At 53.4% G+C, this 25,381-nt stretch overlaps 1 protein-coding gene across 1 annotated transcript in view; it reads right to left on the bottom strand.

Annotated features, from left to right (window-relative positions):
- Nucleotides 1-25,381, bottom strand: part of COL23A1 (collagen type XXIII alpha 1 chain) — a 352,859-nt gene that overhangs the window by 6,596 nt on the left and 320,882 nt on the right. The window contains exons 6-22 of the mRNA XM_067732638.1: nt 18,896-18,922; nt 17,442-17,468; nt 16,052-16,078; nt 12,585-12,701; nt 11,698-11,733; nt 11,255-11,281; nt 9,479-9,532; nt 8,425-8,469; nt 6,916-6,993; nt 4,814-4,867; nt 4,142-4,186; nt 3,168-3,257; nt 1,799-1,861; nt 1,442-1,498; nt 1,152-1,178; nt 176-238; nt 38-91 (exon numbers count right to left, since the gene is read on the bottom strand). Coding sequence (XP_067588739.1) covers nt 38-91; nt 176-238; nt 1,152-1,178; nt 1,442-1,498; nt 1,799-1,861; nt 3,168-3,257; nt 4,142-4,186; nt 4,814-4,867; nt 6,916-6,993; nt 8,425-8,469; nt 9,479-9,532; nt 11,255-11,281; nt 11,698-11,733; nt 12,585-12,701; nt 16,052-16,078; nt 17,442-17,468; nt 18,896-18,922 — 891 coding nt within the window. The remainder of the gene's footprint in view (nt 1-37; nt 92-175; nt 239-1,151; nt 1,179-1,441; nt 1,499-1,798; nt 1,862-3,167; nt 3,258-4,141; nt 4,187-4,813; nt 4,868-6,915; nt 6,994-8,424; nt 8,470-9,478; nt 9,533-11,254; nt 11,282-11,697; nt 11,734-12,584; nt 12,702-16,051; nt 16,079-17,441; nt 17,469-18,895; nt 18,923-25,381) is intronic.

Genomic DNA, 25,381 nt, shown 5'->3' with positions numbered 1-25,381 from the left:
ACACGATAGTTGGGGGGCATTAAAGGAAGGATGTTACCTTCTCTCCTTTGGTTCCTGGCAGCCCAATAAGGCCTGGTGGGCCAGCTGGCCCCTGGGTGGAAAAGGAATGGGTCAAGAGGCATGACAGTTATAGAAATTAGCACCTCTAAGGACAAACAAGGCTCATGACACTCACAGGCAGGCCACTGGATCCTCTCTCACCCGACATGCCCTTCTCTCCCTTTGCTCCGTCCAAGCCCTGGAAGCAAAGGGGAGACACCAGTTAAGGGGGCCAGACAGATGGCAGGACAGGAAAGCTTGGGGCCTGTGCGGGAACCGAGGTGTAGAGGGCAGAGGGACAGACTCCAAGCTCTGACAGGCCTGGCCCTGGCTCCCTTCTTGTGCAAATAATCAGAATGTGGGTGTGCACATTTTACCTTTTCTCACATGTGGACTTTTTCAGTAATCATGGAAGGTGGTTATGGTCACACCCATTTCACAGATGAGGAAACAGAGGGACAGAGAGGGGCAGGGACAGGCCCAGTTGTACAGCCAGGGAGTGGCAGGGCTGAGTGGCAACTGCATTTCTGAGTCCCAGTCTTGGACCTCATCCCTGACAGCAGCTGCTTCTTCTAAACATGATCTGGGGAGGCCTCGGGACAAAACAGAACCAGAAGCAGCACATCTGGTATGGCCACATGCCCGGCCCTGCTCAGCTCTGGGATTCCATGATTCTGAGGTCCCATTCAGCATCTGAGCTTGGGAAGCAGAGATGTGCTCTCCCAAACTAGGGAGATGCAGGGAGGCCAGCTGGCCTCTCTGGGACAGGGCACATGGTCAGGCCACACTCACAGCTTTAATTTAAGAGCAGAGGACATGACTTTATGTAATATACACCAAACCCAAGACCTCATATCCAGGTGTGGGCAGTTGAAAGACAGATGTGCACTAGGGGAGGGGGCAAGGAATGGAGAGGCCAAGTGTTGGGTGGGGGGCATCAGCGGGATTATTCTATAGGGGATTGTGAATGGCCAGGCCCTGGGAAGATGCAGGGCTGGTCCAGGGCCGAGCATGGGGCCCTCGCTTTGCCTACTAGCAAGACGTTTTGGAACTGTCCAGGCTGTGAGCCAGCAGCAAGTGGGAGGGGCTCCTACCCATGCTTTAGGACTCACCTTGGGACCCTGGATTCCCTGAAGGCCCTGGAGAAGGAGGGGAAAGCAGGTCAGAAAGGCCATCAGGATGGGTCCAGACCTCCAGGTCAGGCCCTGTTGCAGTGGCCACATAGGCTTGCAGGCCACTCACTGGCCCCTGTGGCCCTGACCTCTGTGGCCTCCCAAGCCCAGACTTGGGCTCTGCCCTCCTTGTCTGATGTGCCCCCCCGCTCTGGGGTATCCTCTCTTCCCCTGGGCCTGAGCCCACCACCCTCTTCGTATCCCAGCTGCTTCAAGCCAAACATTCTTACCATGGGGCCTGGGGGACCAGGGGGGCCTGGGGGCCCTGGTTCCACTATGATCTGGGCCTAGGAAGGGTCAGAGGTGGATTAGTCACCCATCGCCCCGTCATCCCTCACTCACCCACACTTGAGTTCATCGGACATTGGAGGAGCACTGCCTGGGTATGGGCGCCGAGCTCCCTGCTGCCCCCAGGAGGGCTCTGCCTGGTGGGAGGCCCAGTGCTGGCCTTTGGGTTCAAAGACAGGCCTCAGGCTCCCCCTCCCCCTCCCTCACTGCCCTGGGCTTGGTCAGGCCAGGTGGCCCTTGTGTCCCAAGGCTCAGGGCCCCAGCCAGCCCACAGCAGAGATCATCAGCAGCCCCCTTACCAGGCTCTCCTGTAGGTTGTCAGATGCCGGATCTCCCTTCTCCCCCTTGGGGCCGTCGGCACCCTGCAGGATAGGATGGCCTTGAGCCTTTTCTGTCCATCACCAAAATCACCATCCATGGGGCTCAGCACCTCCCCTTCCTTCCCCCATAAGGCTTCTGGGCAGCAGCAATAAGTTGGCCATTGCAGCTTAAAATAGTTTTCCTTAAATCAGTGGGTTTGTTTCCTGTGGGGCGGGGGCAGCCAGGGGCTCTGGAAGTAAAGACCTGAAGTTCAAATCCTGGCACCAGCTCTCTAGCTGAGTAAGCCTCATGGATGGACAATGGGTATGTAGTGGTGGCAGCTCTTCGCACCTAGCCACGCATGACAAGAGCAGTGCTAAAAATGATGGTGACAGAAGGTATTTATCACATGTTAGCCAATCATTCTCAGCCCTGTCCATGTGTTCCCTTGTAGGAGTGGGAGATTATCACCCCCATTTTAATTAAATTAAATTAATTAATTTTTAACATCTTTATTGGAGTATAATTGCTTTACAATGGTGTGTTAGTTTCTGCTTTATAACAAAATGAGTCGGCTATACACATACATACATCCCCATATCTCCTCCCTCTTGTGTCTCCCTCCCACCCTCCCTATCCCACCCTTCTAGGTGGTCACAAAGCACGGAGCTGATCTCCCTGTGCTATGTGGCTGCTTCCCACTAGCTATCGATTTTCCATTTGGTAGTGTATATATGTCCATGCCACTCTCTCACTTCGTCCCAGCTTACCCTTCCCCTCCCCATGTCCTCAAGTCCATTCTCTACGTCTGCGTCTTTATTTCTGTCCTGCCCCTAGGTTCTTCATAACCATTTTTTTTTTTAGATTCCATATATATGTGTTAGTATATGGTATTTGTTTTTCTCTTTCTGACTTACTTCACTCTGTATGACAGACTCTAGGTCCATCTACCTCACTACAAATTACTCAATTTCGTTTCTTTTTATTCACCCCCATTTTAGAGCTGAGGAAACTGAGGCCCAGGGAGGTTAGGTCACTTGCACAGGGTTCCAGAGTCAGTAAGAGATGGAGCAGAATGCAAACGTGGGCTGTCAGAGCTCCCAGTCTAACCACCGGACACTAGGCGAGGCCTCCTTATTTCACCTTAAGGAGGCCTTGGGAGGTAAGTGGTAGGTCCTTCTACAGAGGAGTTAGTGGGGGCTCAGAGTTAGGGCAGCCCAGAGCTTCCCTTCAAAGGCTCGGTGGGCCAGGGCTGGGCTGAGACTAGGACCGTAGGGCCCCAGCCCCTGGCAGCCACCGTGGGGGACACGCATTCACCTTGGGACCCCTGCGTGGGGCAAGTAGGGTGAGGCCCACCCAGCCACATACCGGGAGGCCTGACAGGCCCATCTCTCCTGCTTCCCCTTTGGGTCCTATCGGCCCGGCTTCTCCTGGGTCTCCTTTCTGTCCTTTGGGACCCTGAAAACCACAGAACAAGGTACAGTAGGCACTTTCCCTCCCCCCAATGCTGGCAGGTCCCCAGAGCTTAGTCCAGGCCAAGCCAGATCCCCACCTCCTCCTTGTGGGTCCTCCTCTCCAGACCAGGTGATGAATGAGCAGAGGGGCCTGGTCGGAGACAGAGAAGGGGCAGCCCCTAGCGTGCCTCACTGCAAGCAGGGGTGCAGGGTGGCGCAGGGCGTGGAGGGGGTAGAGCAAGTGGGACTGGGACTGGGCAGCTACCAAGGGGCGCATATGGGGTTTGGGGCCAACCTTGTGCTCATATCTCAGGAGCCAATGGTGGGAGCCCCACATACAACCAACCATCCCTCAGTCACCCTTCCAGCCACCGTATTCCCTCATTCAACCAATTTTGTAACGTCCACTGTGTGCCACACATGAGGGACCCAGTGCTAAAGCACACCCATGAATGTTAAGTGGTTCTCATGGACACTGTCGAGTCTATGTAGGATCACACACACACATGTACACTTGGAATAATATCAATAACGACAGTGATACTTTTAGCTAACATTTGAAGACTCTTTGCTATTACATGCGGGCACTGCTCTCAGGTGTGTTCCATACACAGTTATTTAACCCTCATGGCAGCCCTGTTATACCATCTTCACCTGTGGGTGAGGAACTAAGGCTGCCAGAAAGTGAGTAGCTTGCCTGAGGTCTACGGGCAGAACCAGGATTTGCACACAGGCTCCAGAGCCCACTCTGTTCTGTTGCCTCTCTCCAACTCTGCGCACACGCACACGCGCGCGCGCACACACACACACACACACACACACACACACACACACACACAGTCCGACGCCAAGCACCGGCATCACCAAGGAAATAAAAGGCCCAGAGACCTTCTCTCCGTCGATTCCTGGAGCACCAGGCAATCCGAGTTCGCCCTGGAAGGGAATAGACAGCAAGGGGGGTTATGGTGTCCCACAGCCCCTGGCAGGAATTTGTGGCCAGGCTGCTTCCCCTGACCAGCACACCAGCCCTGGGTTGGGTCCCTGCAGTTGGAGCTTCAAGAAGATGCTCACTGGGTGTCCAGCACAGTGCCAGGCACCAACCACCCTCTCCTCCATTTCCTCAGCCCCTATGGGCAGGTGCAGCCCGTGGCTATAGTAGGTTGGTAGGTTACAGATTTGGAAGCTGAGGCTCCAGGCCACACAGCCCAGGGATGATGGCAGAGACCAGACCCTGCCTGATTTCAAAGTCTTGGGCTCCTTCTCCTGAGCCAAGTGGGCAGGTGTAAAGGATGCACGCAGGCCATAGGAATGCCTATGGAATCTACAGGACTTTGTGACGTCATGAGGGGCCGTTTATGGATTACACGTGTGAATGATCCCAGGGAGAACCCAGGGGCAAGAAGAAGGCACCCAGCTTGGTTAGGAAGGAGCAGGGCCACTTTCTCTGAGCCCCAGAAGCCAGGCCAGGGTGCTGGGAGAGAAGCAGAGGCAGAGGGGAGAGGGGAGGTGGGCCCTGGAGACAGGGGCCTGGGGGGACCACATAGCTACATCTGCACTGACCTTGGCTCCAGGGATCCCTGGTGGCCCGGGGGGCCCCTGTGGCCCAGGAGGACCCTGTGTGTGAAAGTCAAGGGGTCAGTATTCAGGTGGGGCCTCCCCATCACTCCCCACCCACCCCTACATCTGGAGGCAGCAGTGACCCTTATAGCCCCCTTCCCACCTAGTCAGGTCAGGCCTTGTGTCTTGGGGGAGGCCAGGCAGACCGCACCAGGTATCGGGTAAGACATCACAGTGTCTAATTGCCACGAAGGGCCCAGAACCCCTCTGCTCTCAGTATAGGTTTTGTCACAACACACTCCTGCTCAAGATCCTGCGATGGCTCCCCCATTGCCTCTAGAAACAAGTGTAAAACCCTTGCTGGCATTCAAGGCCAGCCAAAGATCACATTCCCACCAGTGGCCTAGCACCGTGCTCTCTGCCTCTCCTGTGAACTCTGGTGCTGTCTGCTGGTCCTGGGCATCCCTCGGTTTCACTGGGAGGAGATGGTGTCTTCACTCCCAAATTCCTGTCCCCACCCAGGTCTCCCACAGGCCCGCCGCCCACCATTACCCGCCATACTCATGCCCCTTCACAAAGGCTGCAACTGCCCAGCCCCCAGCCCAGCAAGTTCCAGGTCTCTTCCCTCCACCTCCTCTCACTAACCTGCCCCCACTTTTTAACAACTGAGGTATAGTTAATGTACAATATTATATAAGTTATAGGTGTACAAAATAGTGATTCAAATTTTTAAAGGTTATACTCTAGTTATAGTTATTACAAAATATTGGTTATGTTCCCTGTGTTGTACAATATATCCTTGTAGCTTATTTTAAACATAATAGTTTGTACTTCTTAACCCCTTACCCCTATATTACCCCTCCCCACTTCCTTCTCCCCACTGGTAACCACTAGTTTGTTCTCTATATGTATGAGTCTTATTTTTTGTTATATTCACTAGTTTGTTGTATTTTTTAGATTCCACATATAAGTGATATCATATAGTATTTGTCTTTCTCTGTCCAACTTATTTCACTTAGCATAATACCCTCCAAGTCCATCCATGTTGTTGCAAATGGCAAAATTTCATTTTTTTAAAATATCTGAGTAGAATTCCATTGTATGTGTGTGTATATATATACACACACATCTTCTTTATCCATTCATCTGTTGATGAACACTTCCAATATCTTGCAACCTGTGCCTTCTTGTTGGCTCCTCCATTGAGATGCCCCTGGTCTTGCAACCTTCCTCCATTCCACCCACCCTTCTCCAGGTTCAGGCCCAGCACATGCCTCCCTGGTGGCCTCCCTGCCTCTAGCTAACCCCACCTTTCATACCATTCCCTTCACCCATCTGTGTCTGCCCACTGCCCATTGAATCCAGTCATTGTCCCCGGCTGGCATCCAAAATCCACTTCCCGCCTCTCTGAGCTCATAGGGCTTCTCCATGCGGCTCATGCACATGCATGCCCTTGGGCCACGTCACACCACACCACGCCATGCAGGCCTGGGGTGGGCACATTACCATCAGCTTGTGCTTCCCTGAGGCCTGTAGGAGATAACTGAAATTGAAGCTCAGGTGGGATTAGGTGCTGACACCCAGTCTTGTCTCTGAGGACCACCTTTCCCCACCCTAGCTCCCCTCCCTGGTACCTGTGAGCAGCTGGCACCCAACCCCTCACTCTACCAGTGATGGGTCCCAAGTTTGCCCAGCACTGGGGCAGGGCTCAGAGGCCATACATCTCCTGAGCCTCCCAGTACAGGCCTTGCCACACTCTTCTCCCCCAGAGGTCATTAGAAGACCCAGCCCCCTCCAGCCTGTGTTCCCTAGGAAGGCCCCAGGGAGGCCCTGCCTCCTGCTTCTGAAGGGTGAGCTTCCCTTTTTGTCTTGGCCTCTGAGGAGCTCAGGGCCACATGGGCCCCATTTACAGTAGCTCTCTCAGCATCGTGTGGGTCTCCACACAGCGTTGACTTCCATATCAGGCACCTGGTGAATGTGGAGCCTTTTGTTAAGCTGCCACTGGTCCCTTGTGTAAAGAGGTGCAGGACTTATACACAAAGTAAATGAATATTCCCTCAGAAAACAAACAGCAAGGGTGTATCAGGGTCTACCAGGAACACTACCATAAGGGCATCCAAGATCCTGCCATCGTAGTCAATTACCACCGTGTCTCCTTGCTCACCCTTGAGGCCTGGGGCACCCTGAGGCAGAAAGAAGAGGAAGAATTTCAGGGAAAAGCATGGTAGTCATTTCTGTCTTACCCAGAGAACCTAGTAACCAGGGCTGCACACAGGCCAGTGAGCTGTGGGTCAGCTCTCAGCTGTACCCTGGGCGGCCCCAGCATGGTGTCTTCTTGCATTCTCTCAGGCACTGGCACCCTGACTGAGCAATCCAGGGGCCAGGCAGGGGGTGACACAAGGGAAGGGGGATGCCTGGGGCCAACTGAGGAACACACCTCCGCCTAGCCTGGGGGTGGCTGTGATTTGCCTTCACGTGGGAACTGAAGCCCACTGAGGTCCATCCCTGCGTTCTTGAGAGAAAATGGAGAGTCTGATTTTGATGTGAAGTGCTTCAGATTTTTAAATGTTGGCAAACAAACAAAAACACCCAAACCCTCCAAAACACTGCGCGGGCCAATTAAAGACATGCCGGCTGGATGCTGCCCTTGTATCTCAGTTTCTTAACCTCAGGTGGAGACTGCACACACCAGGCACTGACACTCCCATTCGCTCCTGGTTCTGAGCACACCCCCCCCTACACACATGTCCACATGTATGTGTTGCACATGCATGTGTTCACACAGGCACGCATCCTCACAGGCATGTGCACTGCTGCTGGAACCTCACCTTTCATCTGAACCTCACCTCCCCACTGGACTCTTCTCTGCTAGGAGAGCAGCGGGGTCTGTGAGCACTTTGGTCAGGCCTGAGGCCATCTGCGCAGGATGGAGAGACCCAGGCCAGGGCATCATTTGCCAGCTGCCTCCACGGTCATGGCCTTCACGGAACTGTAAGGTGTACACTGAATTCCCACACTCAATGCTTAATCCAATTCCCTGGCCACCTGCACGACCAGGCTGTGGGCTTAGACTTGTGTTTTGGAGGAGGAAGGCTGCCTCTGGGAGCATAATGGGGATGTGATTGCCCAAAATCTCAGGGCCAATAACAGGGGCTGGGATGTAGTTCTAAAAGGGTGTTGATAGGGGCTCATCACAAAAGATCTGGAACCAGCTGCGGTGGCTGTGCTCCAGAGACAGGGGTGAACGGTGATGTGGGGCTGGGGGAAAGGCAAGGCCCCACAGGGGGAGGGTAATGCCATATGTCGCAAATCGAGGTCTATGTTTGAATACGCCAAGAAAAGAGTCTGGGAGGGCAGACACTTTCCTGGGGAGGAGGAGAAGAGGGGAGAGGACGGGACTCTTATTTTCACATCCATAGTTGAACATTTTACCAAAAGCATGTATTATGAGACTAAAAGCAAAAAAAAAAAAAAAAAAATCACTAATGAATTATTATTATTAAAAAAAGACTCCCAGTTCCTGCCAGCTCTTCTGGGGTCTCTGGGGGACAGGGGGCTTCAGAAGGAATCAGGCCCCTGGATCCCACTGATGTGGCTGGGGGAAGACGGCTTACCCGCGGCCCTGTGGCTCCATCGGCGCCTGGCTGGCCGGGCTCCCCCTGTGGAGACACATGGTTGCAGCCAGGTGTGCAGGGCTGAAGCCAAAAGTTCCCCTGCCCACTCTAGTCCCCCCTTCCCCAAAGGACACAGGGCCGAGTGGACATGACTGGCATCCCAGGAATGGGGCTCCCTGAGGGAGGGCCTGTGAGACCTTCCTCTGACCCCTCGTTGTGTAGAGATGGGCCACTGAGGCCCAGAAGCCCAAGGCTACACAGTGGAGGCCTCATCACTCACCCAGACCCACTGCTACCCGCCCCCAGGTGGGCTTCTGATTGTCAATCAAACAAGACCCCTGGGCCTGGGACCTCCTGGACTCCCAACTTAAAAGGGCGAATTGGAGGTGAAACCCATCTCCCCCGTGATGGGCCTTTGGGAACCAGAGCAGTGGACTGTGATGTCACCTTGGGCCCCAGGGCTCTGTCCACGCCATTCTCTCCCTGAGGCCCCGCGCTCCCTGGCTTGCCCTGCAACAGAGGCGTGTGCTGTGAGAGAGCGCTGGGGGCAGGCTGGGGGCTGCCTGGGTCTGTGGGCTTCCAGAGTAATTCCTGAGAACGTGCCTGAGCCCAGCCGTGGGTTGGGGGGCATAGGCTCAGTGCAGCCCAGAGGACTCAGGACCAAGGCCCCTTCTGGTTTGGTCTTGGCGTATGGTTGGAGCAGCTCAGGGGCTCAGCCAGTTTGGAGGCAGGCTGGCCAGGATTTGGTGGTTGTCTTAAGGGGTTGGGGAAGCAAGGAAGATACCCAGTTCCTGCCTTGGGGACTGGGTAGAGTGGGGCCACCTAAGATGAGAACCAGAAGACTTGAGGGTGTGAGGGGAGGCAAATGGCTTGGGTGACTTGCCAGGCCCGTTGGTGAGTGGGACCCTGGCCTTACTGCTTGCCTCCCTCTGGCCTGTCCTGGTCATCAACCCATGTGCCATGATGTGAAAGGGCAGCGTAGGGCTTCACCAGGCAGGTGGGAACTGGGGAGGTGGGAGGCAGGGGGACCACTGAGGGAGGGACATGTACCTACCTTGGGCCCTGAGGGTCCTGGGAGCCCTGGCTGGCCTGGTGTCCCATCATCCCCCTGAGGAGAGAACAGTGGAGGCTGCAGCCCTCAACCTGCACACACTGGCTGGGTCCTCTGGCAGTCAGTTGGCCATCCCCCCTCTGTACTCCCCAGCACACCAGTCCACTCCTGGCAGCAGCACTGGTCATACTGGGTTGGGGCAGCACCCCTCTCCCCTCTTCGTAACTCTAGGGCAGGGGTGGGGTCAGATCCACCTCTGTCCCCTGTCCCCACTAGCCCAGAGCACACCTTAGCAGGTGTGTGCAGAAGGAATGGATGGGTGGGTGAAGGAGAGGGAATTCATTCCCTCCATCAGCAAACATCTCTGAGCACCCTCTGCAAGCCAGGCAGATGGGGTCCCTGCTCAATGAGTCAGAGGAGACTGAGGGCAAGGAAATATCCAGATAAATTCATAGCCCCATGCCGGGAAGTAGACAAGAGAATATAAGAGAATGGTGGGATAGAGAGGGACTCAGGGAGAGCATGTGTTTCAGTAGGTGGCTGCGGACGGTCCCCCGGAGGAGGGGGCAGCTTTGCTGAGCCCAGTAGGAGGAAGAGGAGGAGGAGGCCCAGCCATGGGAAGCAATGGGGGAAGATTAATCTGGGTCAGTGGTTCCCAAACTTGAGCACATGTCAGCACCACTCAGGGGGCTGCCTGAACAGAGCACGCCCACCCCCAGTGTCTCTGACTCGGGGCCTCCGGGATGGGCCCCGAACACACATGTCTAATGAGCCCCCAGTGACGCTGGTACTGCTGATCCAGGGATCACTTTTCGAGAACCAATTTGACATGGGAACAAATCTGATATGTTTGAGTAATTGTATGTGTTTGATGTATTTCTCTAAGAGTGAGTGAATGAGTGAATGAATGAATGAATGAGATCCTGGCTTCAGAGACAGAGGTCAGAGCCGCCACCCACAGTCAGGACTTAGGTTGGGTTCCGCCATGCCCAGCCCCTGCCCTTCTCTCCAGCCACTTCCCACATCCCTGCCAAGAAGGCCATCCACAGCCACCCCCACCTTCTTTCCAGGAACACTGGGCTCACCCTGCAGGGGAGACAGTGGGGATGCAAGAGATATCAGAGCCACCTGGACACCAGGTGCCTGCTCCTCTGGTAGAAGTGGCCCAGATGACCCCCATCCAGCGCAGCCCAGAGACCCCCGAGCCCCTCAGAGAGATGCATGTGGGTGCTGGGGCTGACGGTCTTGGACTCCACTCCGACCCTGACCTGGTCCCTCCCAAGCTGAGTGACCCTGGGCAAGTCACTGCTCCTGTAAGAGGGGCCCTGACTCCCCCAGCCTCAGAGGGTGGTTGTGAGATTAGAGGGAATGCATTGAAGGCCCTTGACTCCCAGCAGGCACTCACTAAAGGGGGCTCCTCTCCCACCTTTCCCTCCTGCTCAGTCCAGGGGCTCTGGCTCCTTCAGGGAGGACCATAGCCTGCCTTCCCACCCTGGCAGGTGCTGCTCAAGGAGGGAAGAAAAGAGAGCTGACAAGCTAATGGATTTTATTATTCGATCCTCACAACTTGCTGTGAAGGAAAGGCAGGAAAAGTTTATCATGACCCCATTTGACAGATGAGTAAACTGAGGCACAGAGAGATGAGGTCACTTGCCTAAGGTTACAGAACTTGGTCTTCTAACCCTGCCACTTTGGCTTCAGTGGGGGTGGGGGAGGGGAAGGTGGTGGGGTGAGGGAGCCCCCCACCCCAGGCCTGAGACAGAAGTGAGAGGAGCTTACCTTGGGCCCTGGGGGTCCACTCGGGCCCTGGAATGAGAGAAGAAGGGGTGTTAAACGTGATCCCAGACAGGGCTCCCGGGCTGTCTTCCTTAGCATCCTTGTTTTATAAAGGGTGACACCAAGTCCCAGAGGGCAGGCAGAGCTGTCTCTGGAACCCGGCTGTGCCACCCATTCGTATCTTGGACAGAAATCTGCTTTATATCTCAAGCAGTGACAAGTGGACTGCAGGCTCCCTCCCAGGGGTCTGGGTCTGTGAGAATTCTGCTGGGGCTGGAGTCCTGGCCCATCTGCTCCCCACAGGTGGTGGGGGGGCAAGAGTGCAGGTGTGCACACACATACAGCCGCACACCCAACCCCGATGTGGGTGTGTGTGGGAGAGGGGCTTCTGGGCCTGGAACCACGGTCCTGCCAGTCCGGACCTCTGAAATGCCCTGGATACTGACCGTCTCGCCATCTTGTCCAGCTTCTCCTTTGGCACCCTGAGGAGGCATAAGAGGAGAGCAATGAGGGGAGGCAGGGGCTCACAGTTGACTGAGCCCCCATCTCCCGCCAGACCCTGGGCTGGGGCTGCAAGTACATTTTGTCCTCACCAAACTTCTGAAAAGTGGGCATCACTGTCCCCACCCCACAGACAAGAAAGTTGAGACTCAGGGAATTATATGCCCAACATGATGAGGAATTGGTGAGACAATTGAGTAGCTTCCCTGACAGGGGACCCTGGTGGCAGTTTGGTGGGAAAGTACAGGTTGGAGCCCCTGGGTGAAGGAAAGAGGCAGTACAATGAGATTTGGCCTCCGGTATTGGGGTTAGGACTATGGGAGGACAACTGAGGCTTAGTTAGTAGGAGAAAGAGAGAGAGAGGTAAAGAAAAAGCAGAGAGATAAAAAGAAAGAGAGAGAGACTGAGAGGGAGAGAGAGAGAGAGGGAGAAGAGGTTGGTAGAGATCTGCAGAGACAGCAGCCTCATAGGGGTCTCCGGCTGTAGATTGGGACTGAGACTATAACCAAGGTTAGGGTTAGGGTCTATGAATCTATGTGGGGTTAGATTGTGGGGATAAGAGCTGGGTCAGAGTCTGTAGGGGTGAGAGTTAGGGTCTGGATAACAATCTGAATTGGGGGTGTGGATCTGGATTTGGGAGTGAGTTTGGGGTCAAGGTCTAAATTGGGGTTAAGGACCTGGTTAGTGTCAGATTTAAGGTGTGACTGGAGTAAGAGTCTGGGTGGGTGTTTGGGATAGGGCTAGGGTTGGCATTGATTCTAGGATCAGGGTTTGGAGTTTTGGTAAGTACAGAACCACGTCCTAGGTGGTCCAGCTCCGTGCTCTCTCTTACCACTGGGCCTGGTGCTCCCCTGGGGCCATCTTTCCCAGTGTCGCCAGGAGGGCCCCGGGCCCCAGGGGGTCCTGGGGGCCCTGGAGGCCCAGCAGCTCCATCTTGCCCTTGATCTCCCTGAAAGAGATGGGGCCCAGCATGACTCTGAGGCTGAGGGGAAGGGGTTCTGGCCTCAGAGAGAGGCCTCCTCAGATGGGCGGCCAGATGCCTTCACCTTCCCAGCCCTTGGCAGGCTCAGAGGAAAGGGGTTTGTTATTGGGCCTCTTGCCACTTCTTGGTGGCCACACAAAGGGACAGGTCCCTATACCTCTGCATAAGAGGCCAAGAAGATCTTGTACACTCCATGGCATGCTCCATGTCTCCAGCTCTCAGTGCCTGAAGCCCAGCTACGGTGTTTAGGTGAGAGATGAGACACACTAGGTGTGGGACAAAGCACAAGTGCCCAACCAGCGCCCTTCCTTCTGGAATGGGGACTGTAAGCCTCCTGAAAGACCTTCCTGGTTGGTCAGCTCCTGCTTTATTAAGTGATAGAGGCACACCCTTGGGCATTTGTCCCAGATAAACAGAAACATGTTCACACAAAAGCCCATACATGAATGTTCACAGCAGCTTTATTCATAATAGCTCCAAACAGGAAACAATCCAAATGTCCTTCAATGGTGAATGATTAAACAACTGGGGTACATCCATGTCATGGAATACTGCTCAGCAGTAAATAGAAAGGAACAAAGTACTGACACATGTAGCAACTTGGATGCATCTCAAAAGATTTATGCTGAGTGAAAAAAGCCAATCTCAGAAGTTGGCTACTAGATGACTGCATCTACATGAGATTCTGAGATTCTTGGAATGCAAATTTATAGAGATGGAGCACAGATCAGTGGTTGCCAGGGGTTAGGCATGGGGGCAGGGAGGGAGGTAACTACAGCTATAAAAAGATAGCAGGAGGGATCTTTGGGTGGTGGTTGCACAAATCTCAAGGGTGATAAAATTGCATGGAAATAAGTAGACGCACAAATAAGTAAAATGGGTGAAAATGGAATAAGGTTGGCAGATTATATCAGTGTCAATTTCCTGGTTGTGAGGTTGTACTACAGCAATGCAAGATGTCACCACTGGGGGAAATTGGATGATGGGTACACGGGGTATTATTTATTACAACTGCCTGTGAATTCTTAATTATCTCAAAAAAAAAAAAAAAAAAGAGCGACAAAGGACCACACCATCTCTCTCATGCAGCACCACATCCCTCACTCTTGGCAGTGTTAGTAATGGGTCAGACCTCAGGCAGCCAGAGCCCTCACCTTGTGGCCCCACCTGCAAGGAGGAGAGGAGGAGAGACCACAGTGCCCCCAGCACTTCCTGCTGCCTCAGTGGTGCCCGCCCAGCACTGGCTCAGGACACAGTAATGTGGCACATCTGGCTCAGTGCCAGCAGTTCCTAACCTTCCTGTCACCAAGAAAGGAAGAAGCCTTTTGTGGATTGGGCCCCTGCTGTGTGCCCAAGCTCTGAGGAGTGAGGCCTACCTGGAGGTTATCTCACCTAACCCTGCGACCACCTGGCCAGGGCACTGCTATTGTCCCATTTTACAGATGGAGTAGCCAGTGGTCAGAGAATGTAATCATTTACCCAAGGTTACAGAGCTAGGAAAGGCACTGTCTCCTCTGACCACTGAGGCAAGAGTCTCTTTTAGACAGTATTTTTCATCTGTGACCCCACGATATGAGAGAACTTGGTTCTCTAGACCACTGCACTTAAGACATAGCTCACTTGTTTTCCTAATTAAAAAATTAACTGAAGCTCGCAATGTCCACCATGCAGATCTTCTGATCAGTCTGACTCAGCCAGGGTCCTGACCAAGAAGATAGAATTCCAGCCAAAAGACAACTGAGTTTGGTAAGGTCACCCAACCAGAGTGGCAATAGTCGTGGGTCATTTCTGTCTCATTTTACACTGTGTTAGGAATCAGCTGAAGATACTCCGCCCACTGCTGCTCCTTTAATAGCTCAAGGGCTCAGGGTGGGAACCACTGGCCTGGAAGCTCCTTACCAAGGCAGAAAATGGGTGTAGATACTTGAGCAGGTTCTAGAAGAGGTTTAGGGTCTTCTCCTGAGTTACTTGGAATGAGGCTGGTCAGCCTCCTCCTCCTCCTCCCACCAGGATCGGATGGCTGAGGTCTCCCCCGGGAACGTGGGGTGAGTCGAGGGGAATGTACACACCAGCAGCCCAGACTCCGCCAGTCTACCTTGAGGATTCGGCGATTGTACACGTGATGGTCTCTACTTATAAATCCTGGACTGAGCCTCGGGAAAACCATCTAGTTGGCAAAGAGGTGTGTGATGAGAAAGGCAGGAGGGTGATTTAGAAACGACCAGGCTATTTCTGGAGGCAAAGCCACTTAACCCCACCTGGAGAGAGGAAGCCTGGTCATTGGAAGTGGCGGAACACATTCTCCAAACATGGGTGCTATCCTTGCTCCCATCCCACGGGCTCCTCTTCAATGGGACCTTGCACTCCCCCAAGAGCTGGAGTCCATTTCTCCACCCTCTTGACTTGGGCGGGCCCTGTGACTGCTGTGACCAGTAGAATGCAGTGGACGTGCTACTGTTTCCGTTCTGGAGGTAGCTCTTAACTGGTCTCGTGCCGCTTAGAATGCTGCTCTTGGGAAGCCCCTTTAGAAATGCCCCCACCAGCCTGGGGAAAGCCTGAGCTGCACAGAGATCCACGAGTGGGCATCCCCAGCTACGCTCCCCACGAAATTGCCAAGACCTGCTTTGTGGGGCCCAACCAGCAGAGGTCTCCACTCTGCTTCAGCCTCCGTTGAGGAGAACCCTGGTTCGGAACAAGGCACTTCTGGGTGCCTGGACTCAGGGGGCATGAAGGGCTAGAAGTGGGCTGGACAGAGACTCTGATCTACTGTTCCCACTTGGGGTGCCAGGTGCCCACTTTCCTGATTGCCATGAATCTTCACCTCAGTGGCTTGGGGTCAAGGATGTCATCCCCATTCACAGTTGGAGAAACTGAGTCTCAGAGGGGAAGGTGACTCACTCCAGGTCACTCAGCTGGTAAGTGGCAGAGCTGAACTCTGGGCTCAGGGCTGCTGGCTACATCCACAGTCTTCCCTCTTCCTGGGTGCCAGCTGCCCTCAGGAAGATCAGTCTCCAGTCTGGGCCCAGTGCCAGCCCCACTGTCTGCCCATCTATGGTGATAAGGGTGACTGGATGTCTGCCAGAGAGTCCCTGTCTGTGCAGGGGACGGCAGCCTCGGCCAAATCAAGGTGCTTGGGGCTTCCACCGAGCGGATGTTGAAGTGAAAACAGGCAGCGAGATAGACCACGGGTGGGGAGGGGCTGCTTGCTCACTTTTTTCTGTGATAAGCATAGGGATCCAGAAGAAACGCTAGGTATACCTTATTATGATATGAAACAAACCATGTGGGATCAGGGGAGGGTCTTGCTCAGTTCTTACCCGGGGGCCAAAGTCTCCTGGTGCACCCTAGGAACAAAAAACAGGGTGATACATCACCACTACTTTTATTACTACTTCACATGTGTGGAGCATTTGCTCTGTGCTCAGTGCTTCATATACACAGTCTCACTTCATTCTAAGAAAAAAAACATAAAGGTTCTATGTCATCTCCATTTCCAATGAGGAAACTGAGGCACAGAGAGGCTAAGTAACTTCCTCAAGGTCACACAGCTAGTAGATCCAGGGCTGGGAGCCAGGTGGTCTGTTATCTATTGGCAGCCCCCAGACACAGCAGAGTGGAACCCCCGAACCTGGGAATAATGAGGGATGATAACTGATTTACTGTTTTAAGCCACCAAGTTTTGGGGCAGTATGCTATGTAGCAGTAGATGCCAAGACTTCAATTTCTCTCTGTTTTCAAAGCCTCTACCTTAATCATTTCTATGACTCGGTGGCATCAGCCAGAATTGGCAAGAAGGCAATCACTGTACCTGCCAACTGCACGAGTGTCTCATCATCTACAAAGAACATTCAGACGGTTACCTCACGCAGTCTTCCCCATGAGAGGTTGGTTTTAATTTACAGATGGAGAAACTGAGGCCCAGAGAGCTGGGTAACTTGCCAAAGGCCACACAGTTGGTGGTGGAGCTGTAATGCAAACCTGAGGCTCTGAACACCAGATCCTGTGCCTTGCTCAGCCCTGAGGGTGGACCGGAACCCTGGCTGCCCTGACCTATGCGGGCCACATAGCAGTGGCGCAGCTCAGCCCAGCCCTGCCCTGCCCTGCCTTAGAAATGCCCTGTCGGTTCTACCACACCCAGGTCTGTTATGGCCCCTCCCTCCCCTGACTCCACTGTGGGACACACAGGTCTCCCCTCTCTCCTGCTCCCCTCCAAGTCACTTGGAGTTCCCAGCCCTCCAGGAGTCTGACTGTGACATTTAGTGCCAAATGTCAGGGAAGACCTTCTCACAAAGGGCTGCAAAGGGTTAGCTCTCTGCCATTTGTTTTCCTGGGGGGGTGTCCTCCCCACAAAGAATGCCATCAACAGTCAGTGTTCAATTCCACAGGCTCTTCTGGCACCTTCCCCTTTTCAGGATTGATTATTTTGGAAACTCATCATTCTGGGTAGACTGTGCTTTGAGTTTTGTTACACTCTGGTGCCAGGAGAACTCGGATTCAACCCTCCAGGTACTTTAAATTGTCAAATGTAAGCCTTGTAACCACTTTAGGAGGTAGGAACCACTAGCCCCACCTCACAGATGAGGAAAGTAAGGCTCCAGGAGGGGATGTAACTTGCCCAAGGTCACACTCTGGAGCTGGGGTTTGAAGGCAGATTTCTGGCCTCCTTTATCAGCCTACTGCATCTGGACAGCTTCCAGCATCACTTACCTTTTCTCCTTTGGGGCCTGGAAGTCCCTGGAGAAGGAAGATAGAGAAAGAACAGGAGTGAGTGAAGAGCACTAGGCTAGCCCCCTTCTATCCTCACTGAGGCTTTGAGGGCAGAAGGGCCTGTGAGGCTGAGCAGAGCTGTGGGCAGCTGAGTGAAAAAACATACACGCCTATCAGCCTTTATGAGGGCTGCCTGTGCTGGCCCCAAGGAAGCTCTGAACCTCAGTGCTCACCACAAGGAGGACAGGAGACTGGGGTGGTCACTGGCTTCCTCTCTGGACAGGGGCACATGTGCTAGTCATTTTCCCCAGAGAACAGAGCCCTCCCTGCTCAGCACCCGTTGTGCCCAGGTACCAGTGAGGAGGTCACTGTCTTCACAGTCTGGGGGTGTGTGGATGTGGAGGTGGCTCCCTGCAGGCCATGATGGCTGCCATCACTCTCTGGCTGCAGGGAAATGTGTCTCTTTCAGTCTTGCCAAGTTACCAGGACTTCTAGGGAAGCTGGTCAGGCCACACACAAGGCACCAACTGTGGAGCTCAGAGACCCTGGGGTGGGGGCCAGGCTGCAGTGGGCCAGCTTGGGGTTCACACTCTTGGTCAGGGACCTCGATCACTGGCCTTCTTCCCAAAACATCCATGTTCCCTTCAGGTAGTGATGGATTCGCTCATTCACTCATCCATCTAGGTAGTGGGTTCTTTCTTCCCCTTTAATAATGCACTCATCATCAGTCAGCTCTTCAATCATTTGTTAATTCACTCATTTTTTTCACTCACTTGTCTGTTCAACCATCATGCATTTATCCATCCACTAACTCATCTACTCTTCCATGCATCCAACTGTGTGTACAATTCATTACCTCTTTTGACTCTTCTTCCATCCACCCATCCATTCATCCATCCATCTGTCCATCTGTTCATCAATCTATTCATCCATCTGTCCTTCCTTCCTTCCATCCATATCCAATTATTCATTTTATTATGCTGTCTCTGTGTGCATCTTATTCATTCTGCTAAAGATGCCAGTGGACCATATGCTTCTGGTCCAGGTGTTGAGAACTCTTCAGCCTGATGTCCACCATCTAAGTCTTCAGACTGTATGAGGGGATGCTTTGTGCCTGGGGTCTGCTGGGAGGGCCTTCTGTGTTTTGAGGGCTGACTGGGCACCAGGGACAGTGCTGTTCACAGTTCTTTGCATCCCCAGCATCCCTGTGGGGAGAATTAATATGCCTGTTTGACAAACAGAAGCCTCAGGCTGGGGAGGTGAAGAGGCCTCCTCAAGGTTGCACAGTCAGCAGGTGGTGGAGCTGGATTTAAACTCAAGTCTGATGGTCAAGTAGCTTCTCTCCATGCTAAACCAGGTTCTTAGTGGCCCTTCTCTCTGGCATCCATGGTAACTCCCAACCCCAGGGGCAGCCCCATCCCAGGACCACCTACAACTGCCCTGTTATCACTTACGGGCTTGCCATCCAGACCCAGTGGTCCCTGGAAAACGAGAAAGAGAGAGAGAGAGAGAGAGAGTGAGAGAGAGAGTGAGAGAGCACAGAGGTTACACACAGGAAAGGCATTTCTTCTGTGTTTTACGACCCAGAGGCACAATTGAGTGACAAGAGACCAAAGCCTGCCCCGAGCCCATGGTCTTGGGTACATTCCACGTGGACTCAGGGTGGGGGCATCTCTGTGCTGTTTGTTGCCCAGAATCCCCTCCTCTGATAACAGAGCCCGTTTCTTCTCCAAAGCCACCCCCATCCACCCCATAGGGTTTGGACATGTGACCATATTCCCTCGGCCAGGGTGAGTAGTGCAGGTATGAGTGTCATGCCTGGGACTTTGAATGGTGGAGCTTTAGAAGAAAAAGGATTCTTTTCTCCTGATGGGGCTAATCCTGGAGCTCCTGGGGGCACCACATGGCTTGAGAAAGAGCCAACAGAGAGGAAGGCAGAGCTGAGAGACAGAGAGAAAGGCACGCAAAGGGCCTGAAGCTGAAACTACCTCTGCATACTTCTTTCTGTTTGTCAGCGAATACATTTCTTTCCTTAAGCCAGTTTGAATTGAGTTTCTGTCACTTGTAACTTGTTAGGGACTGAATGTGTCCCTCCCAAATTCATATGTTGAAACCTAACCCCCAATGGGATAGTATGTGGAGGTGGGGCTTTTGGGAAGTGATGAGGTCATGAAGGTGGAGCCTTCATGAATGAGATTAGTGCCCTTATAAAAAGGACCCCAGAGAGCTCTCTAGCCCTCTCTCCCCACCATGTGAGAACACAGTGAGAAGTTGAAAGTCTGCAACCCAGAAGAGGGCCCTCACCAGAACCCGACTGTGCTGGCACTCTGATCTCAGACTTCCCAACATCCAGAACTGAAGAGATAGATTTCTGTGGTTTATAAGCCATGCAGTCTATGGTACTTTCTTAGAGTAGCCTGAACTAAGACATAACAAGAAGAGTCTTGAAAGCTCTTTCAGCTCCCTGCACTGCTGTGGTCTTTGAAGGCAAAAGTCAAATAATACAAGGGTGGGTCTAGAGAGCTGGGGCCTCTCAGTGGTCTGGGGGTTTTGTGGTATCTTCAGACGGCTGGTGACCACTGCCCAAAAGCTCCCACTGTCCACCCACCTGACAAAGCCTCACTGGATTCCTCTACACCCTTGTGGAGGTGTAGAGGAACCCAATGGGGGCGCCATGGACTGGGTCCACCTGCCTGCTGGTTCCAGTGGTAAACAGCCAGTTTTCCTGGCTGGGTCTCCAGACTGCCCTGGCCGACAGCCATCTGCAGATTCCCCAGATGCTGTGAGAGCGACTGCTGCTTGGTGCCCTCACTCAAGGGCCTCACTCCAGGCAGGAAACCAGGGCAATTCTGAAAATTGGTCTCCTAAGTGCTTCTGGCCATTCCCTTCACATTTAGTTGAGGGTCTGGATGTCAGGGTGATGGCCTGGGGGCAGCTGGGGTCCCAGGAGAGGGGGAGTGGGGCCATTCCAAGGTCTTGGGGGCCCAGGCTCTGGGGGCTCCTGGTCAGGTGCAGTTTCGGTCCCCGCCATCTGCAGCTCATCAGAAGCTGTCCTAGCTGGCCTGTCTCCTTGGGCCAGCTCCTGGCTGTCCTGACCTGGATCCATATGAAAAGCCTTTTCCCTTTAGCAGTCCTCTAAAAGTAGGTCCTGCCCCTCATCTACCCCTCCATGCTCAGGCCCTGCTAGGCCTCCTCAGGGCCATGTCCCTCTGGGCATCTCTATGGGGGACCCCTCACCCTAGCCCTCTCAGCTGCCATAACACAGAGGGCCCAGTTCCATCCTGGGTCTCTTCTGGGGGCTATTGGTGGCCTCCACACTCTGCCTGAATCACAACAGAAGCCCTGTGTAAGGAAGGTGTTATCATACCCATCTTACAGAGGAGGAAACTGAGGCCCAGTGAGGGGAAGGCCTTGCCCCAGGCCATGCAGCCAGAAGAAGTGGGGGCTGGAGCCGACATGGCAGGCACTTCAGTTCTGTGTCCACACTACACTCAAGCCACGGCAGTGGTCTTGCCTGGCCTCTGGCCACTCTCCCCTCTTGTCTGCCCTTGCATGCTTCTGTTCAAACCTTCCCTGCTCTGTCCCATTGCCCACTGGATCTCGCCTGTCCACGGGCCCCCAGTCACCTTGTCCAGTGTGGTTGCCACTGCAGACTCTGTGCCCAGGCCCTGCATGTGTCTGTCCATCCTGCTGACGTGAGCCCAAACATAGTGCAAACTTTGCCCCTCTCTATTCTGCATGGATTAAAAAAAGCCATAATGCAGATGGAAATTAAAAAGAGACTAAGATGCAGTTTAGAACTAAGTAAAGCTCCTTCCTTTTCAAGAAGTAACAAGTGTTGGTGAGGATGTGGAGAAAAAGGAAGCCCTGTGTGCTACTGGTGGGAATGTAAATTGTGCAGCCACTATGGAAAACAGTATGGAGGTTCCTCAAATAATAAAGCCACCTTATGATCTAGCAATTCCACTTCAGGGTATTTATTCAAAGAAAATGAAAACAGTAATTTGAAAAGATATCTGTACCCCCACTGTAGCACTATTTACAATAGCCAAGACATAGAAACAACCTAAGTGTCCATCGATGGATGAATGGATAAAGAAGATGTGGTACACACACACACACACACTGGAATACTATTCAGCCATAAAAAAGAATGAAATCTTGCCTTTTGCAACAACATGGATGGAACTTGAGGTGCATTATGCTAAGTAAAAATGTCAGGCAGAGAAAGACAAATACCACATGATCTCACTTATATGTGGAATCTAAAACAAAACAACAGCAAAAAAACCCACGCTCCTATATACAGAGAACAGATTAGAGGTTGCCAGAAGGAAGGGGGCATGGGTGTGGGTGTGGGTGTGGGTGAAATGGATGAAGGGGTCAAAAGGTACAACATTCTAGTTACAAGAGTTCTAGGGATGTAATGTACAGCAATGAGGACTCTAGTTTACACTACTGTATTGTATACTTGAAAGTTGCTAAAAGAGTAGATCTTAAAAGTCCTCATCACAAGAAACAAAACAAAACAAACAAAAAAGGAGACTAAGGTGCAGCTTAGAACTAAATAAAGCTCTTTTCTTCATATGTCAGGAGGGAGAACACAGCAGGCCTCACTGCTAAGTCACCAGCAGCAGCTGCGACATGAGCAGGCCTTGGAACTGGACAGCGTGATGAGTCCAAGGTGTCCCTGATAAAGGCCAGAGCAGGGTTTGCTTTGGACTTGACTCTGCATCCCTCACAGGGTTTGCCCTTGCCACAGCCCTGGGAGACAGGTGCCATGCCCCCTCCTGCAGATGAAGAAGCTGAGTCAGTGGGATTGTCCAAGGGCTTGAAATAGGTTCCACTCTCTATGGAGTGCTCCCTCTTCTGCAGCACAGGGTAGTGGGGGTGACAGATGGCTGTCCAGGGAACCTAGGGAGAAGGTTCATAGGCTTTGCCTTCTTTCCAGGATTCCTGGTACATCTGTCTCCCTCACTGAGCAGACCCTCCCTGGGCAAGGGCTCCCTGGACCCTCTTTCACTTTGACCCTCTGCCAGGGCCAGTTCCAGCTGACGTGAAGCATGCAGCGCCATGGTGCCCTGCTTTTCTAGAAGTGTCCACTGCAGAAGGGAGCCTGGGGATGTTGCCTTGGCTTTGACTCCAGAGGGGAAAAAATCAGTGCCACCAGCTGTCTCTGAGAGCGTTAGACCTCAGCTGCCCCTTCCTGAGAGTGAATCCTGCCTTCCAGGCAGGATGCTCCCCTCTGCCAACTCCAAGACTGTCCTCGATGGCACATTGATGGTGCAGCCTTGGTCCCCTACTTTCTCGTTTGTGAGAAGCCCTGTAAGTGGCAGAAAACCAAGTTTCCCACCCAGGGCCCTGCCTGTATTTGGGATCACAGAGCCCTTGCTCCAGGTCTTGGAGTTTTAAAAACATGAATCAAATCTGTAGTTTCTGAATAATGGCAAGAAGGGGCATTAAGAGCAGCAATCTTGGAAACGCCCATCACAGGGCTGAAGGAAAGTCACCTCGAATTCCCTGGGAACCCAAGATTGGAGCTGTATGTGGCTAGATATGATGCCAAGAAGATTCCCTTGGCAAACACAGAATGCCCACGTGCAAATGTTTAGAGACCAGAGGGTGCTGGCCCAGCCTTGTGGGTGGAGCTGACCCACAGCCATGGCCTTAGTCTGAAGAGGTGGCTCTGGGCTCACCTCTGGTGACACCTAGGCAAGAAGGCTGTGCCCAGGCCCTTGAATTCTCTCTCTGGGGAAACAGCTGACCCTTGGAGAGGCTGACAGGTAACCAGTGGTGACTGGGAGTCACTGAAGAGGGGACTCACAGAAGGGTTGGGTGGAGGGGGAAACAACCTGGCTTTGGAGTCAGATGGACCTGCCTAGCTCTGGGGCATGATTCTGACCCCTCTTATCCTGGGGGAGGTTGGGCCCTGGGCTGTGAACCTTAGAGGACGGGCCCTGCCTCTACATACTGCCTTTCCCAAACAGGTGTCCAAGGAACAGTGTCTTGCAGGGTGTAACAGGCTTGCCTGGGGAAGGGAATACTATGGTCAAATAAGGGGTTACACCCTATGAAATAGGTTTCTTTCCTGCAAGATTTGCCTGAGCCATCATTCTGCTTGTGGGTCTCCCGGAGGGCAATGTTCCCAGCCTCACTGGACTCTCTCATCTCAGGGCCTGGCTGAGTCTTAGCAAAGCAACTCTGATGGCAGGCTGTGTGGACCATCTATGAACCAGGTGTTTCCATGTGTTGGAGGGAGGCCCAAGCCTGGCTCTGGGTGCTCTGAGAGGAGGGAAGGGTCAGGGGCTGGTCAGATGGGAGCCAAGGACAAACATGGGGTGGGTACAGTAGTCAGGCTGGACCAAGGCAGGGCAAGGTCTAGGCTGAGTGCCCCAGCAGCTGACAAACTGGTTCTGGGAAGCCAGGCCATCTGGACGAGCAGAGCCCCAGACTGGGTGGAGGTATGGCCTTGGTGGCATGGGGTCTTATTCCATCAAGGCAGCCCTCCCCTTCCTCGACCATCAGCCGCTCCAGCTGCTCCTCCCCCTGGGTCGCCTACCAGAGGAGCGGAAGGAACGACACTGGGCAGCCCATGGAGTGAGGGCAGGGCTTGGGCCTTCCCTGGGTTCAGATCCCCTCTCTGAGCCTCAGCTTCCACAGAATGGGTGATCCTGAGAGTCAGATGCCACAGCACTATGCCTGGAGGTGCTCGGTTCCTGCCGGCTGCCTCCCCTGCCTGATCAAAGCTGTGGAATTCACCAGAGGTTTTCATCCCCTTCTGCCCTCCACGGAGCCCCACAGCTGTATACAAGCCTGGGTTCTGCTTTAAATCACTCCTCCCTGGTGCAGATCAGCTGAGCTCCAGGATGCTTTCGGATGTGTGGAAGCAAACAAAACCCTGTGGTGCGCTGAATCGCATGCCAGGAGGACAGAGCCCCCGTGCTGGCCCATGCCCCTTGCCTCGCTCAGGGACCCGAGCAGCCCAGAGCCTCGGTTTCCTCAGCCATAAAATGGAGGTCTTATCCTTCTCTCAAATGACAAGTTCAACATGGGTCCCAGGTTAGTCTCCTTTGTCTCCTCTTTCAGACCAACCCAAGTCATGAGACCCTACAGGGAAGTGGACACAGAGGTAGAGTCTGCACTGGCTCTCGGGTGGGCAGTGCTGGGGAGGGACCTTTGTGTGGCCTTCCTAGTGGCTGGCAATGGGACGCCAGGCTGTGCCACTGCTGTCATCTCTTACCTTCATGGGTTTGCTCCCTCCCTCCGTCACCCTATTGGTTATTTCCTAAGCAGGGTTCCATGGAGCCATCTTATGAGAAATATTAACTATGGCAAAAGAGGGGAGGTTTCTTGGGGAAGTAAGTATGGGCCATGGAGTATGCGAACTCCATCACTGGAGCTTCTCAATGTTCATCAGGGAACAAAGCCTCGGAGGAACCCTGAGGCAATGAAGTTGTGTCAACCATTTCCTCTGCACAGGGCTGGCTGGTTCTGTTCCTCCCTGTCAGCTATGGCTCAGCCCTCCCAATTGGCAAGAGTATCTGTTGAACTGAAGTAAATCAGTACACTGGTTGTGTTTAGACGGAGACAGGAGTAAATGCTCAGACTGGCCGGAGCTGGGTGACTATCTTGTTTTCTGTTTGTAATTAATGCTGACAGCTCCCCTTGGGGAATGGAGCCCTCCAATGCACCAGAACAGGGCCCCTGGATGAGGGGGCTTACCAGGATTATCGGTCCAGGGCCCAGTAATTATGGCCCAGATGTTGACAATTCATCAAATTACAAGGCTGTTGGGGCCTGGGGTCCCAGCCTGGGACGTGCACATTCCTGTGCAAAGGCTGTCTCATTAGGGCTGTCCAGTGGGCAAGGGGGTGGGTGGGAAGCCCCCTTGGGCAGGTCAGCACCATGCGGTTCTGATTTCTCAGGCCAGGCTGTTTGCA

This window comes from Pseudorca crassidens, chromosome 3, assembly GCF_039906515.1.
Source record: "Pseudorca crassidens isolate mPseCra1 chromosome 3, mPseCra1.hap1, whole genome shotgun sequence".
Classification (NCBI taxonomy): Eukaryota; Metazoa; Chordata; class Mammalia; order Artiodactyla; family Delphinidae; genus Pseudorca; species Pseudorca crassidens.
Note: the sequence above shows the minus strand (reverse complement) of the source record. Positions and strands in the feature narration are given on the sequence as shown.